The sequence below is a fragment of the Propithecus coquereli genome, unplaced genomic scaffold (genome assembly GCF_000956105.1).
Source record: "Propithecus coquereli isolate 6110/MARCELLA unplaced genomic scaffold, Pcoq_1.0 Scaffold3, whole genome shotgun sequence".
Classification (NCBI taxonomy): domain Eukaryota; kingdom Metazoa; phylum Chordata; class Mammalia; order Primates; family Indriidae; genus Propithecus; species Propithecus coquereli.
In genome coordinates this window covers 9737175-9738416 of record NW_012148618.1, presented here as the reverse complement: position 1 = coordinate 9738416, position 1242 = coordinate 9737175, and the positions used below count along the sequence as shown (strand labels likewise).

General features: G+C 32.0%; 1 protein-coding gene across 1 annotated transcript in view; it reads right to left on the bottom strand.

Annotated features, from left to right (window-relative positions):
- FAM98B (family with sequence similarity 98, member B) overlaps positions 1-1242 on the bottom strand; it is an 89721-nt gene that overhangs the window by 51747 nt on the left and 36732 nt on the right. Inside the window, exon 2 of the mRNA XM_012649120.1 lies at positions 1045-1190. Within this exon, the coding sequence (XP_012504574.1) occupies positions 1045-1190 (146 nt within the window). The remainder of the gene's footprint in view (positions 1-1044; positions 1191-1242) is intronic.

Here is a 1242-nt window from a genome sequence, read left to right as displayed (position 1 = left end):
AATGATGAGATTTTAAATATTTTTATATTTAAATCCCTGACTAATCTCTTCCAATGGACTCTCCATAAAAGCAGATAAGCTGGAAATATGTTAGCAACTGAGATATTAAAAGCATTATTTATGGCTACAGTTATTAATTGGCTTCAGAGCAAATAATCTATTTCTATTGTGTTTCTATATGTTCAGATAATAAATCCAATCATTTAATTGAGCCTCCCTGCTTATCTCTATTTTATAATATAATTATGTACGAATTGTGTCGTATGTTTGGAATTCAGATTATTTTACTTTGCTTCAAGTGAATTTTGTTAAATTTGGCAAGGAAAGAAAAACAATTTAAATGTAAGTATAGGCCTGGCTTGGTGGCTCCCACTTGTGGTCCCAGCTACTCTGGAGGTTCAGGCAGGAGGATGGCTTGAGTCTAGGAGTTCGAGTCCAGCCTGGGCCACACAGTGAGATGCCATCTCTTTAAAAAAAAAGCTACACTGTCCTGTAACAAATGCCCAACAATTTTTAAGTTTTCATTTTATTACATTATTTGAAATTCTACAAAGACCTACGACTCCAGTTACCAAGATGGTGATAAATTAAATAAGCTTTATGAGCTAGCAAGGCAGTCTTTTTGAAAATAGAAGTATTCCTATGTGAGTCCATGTCCTTAGTTACAGCCTTGGGAATACAATTTAAATTTGGGATTACATGTATTTAAAAAAAAAAAAGAACATCTTAATTCAACATGAACAACATTCATAAGTTAAACTCTTAAATCACTAAATTCAGACTCTACTTTTTCTAAAGAAGAACACTGAGGTTAAGACAGCAGATAAACAGTAATTGCTTATAATTTTACAGCAAATTTAAAAATCAATTTTGGATTAATATAACCTTTAATCCAAAGATTTTTAATATCACATATTGAAGTTCTTTGTAATACTATTGATTTTTCTTTGTACAGTGGGCACATTGTTGATAAAACTATAAATCAAAAGCTATCAGTTCATTTTACCATTAAACAGAAAAGTAAATAAAACATAATGGCAATACCAGCTGAAGTGATACTTTCTTCCAAGTTGCATAATGATTTTATTTGAGAGCCTAACCAAACACAGAGCTCTGAAAATTCAGGTGAAGATAGTCCACCCTCTGCTGCCTTAGTAAGGGCTTGCTCTTCTAACAGTGGTCCCTTGTACCTAGGAATAAAGAAATAAAGGTTTAAAAACAAACAAAAAAGTCCTATAATCT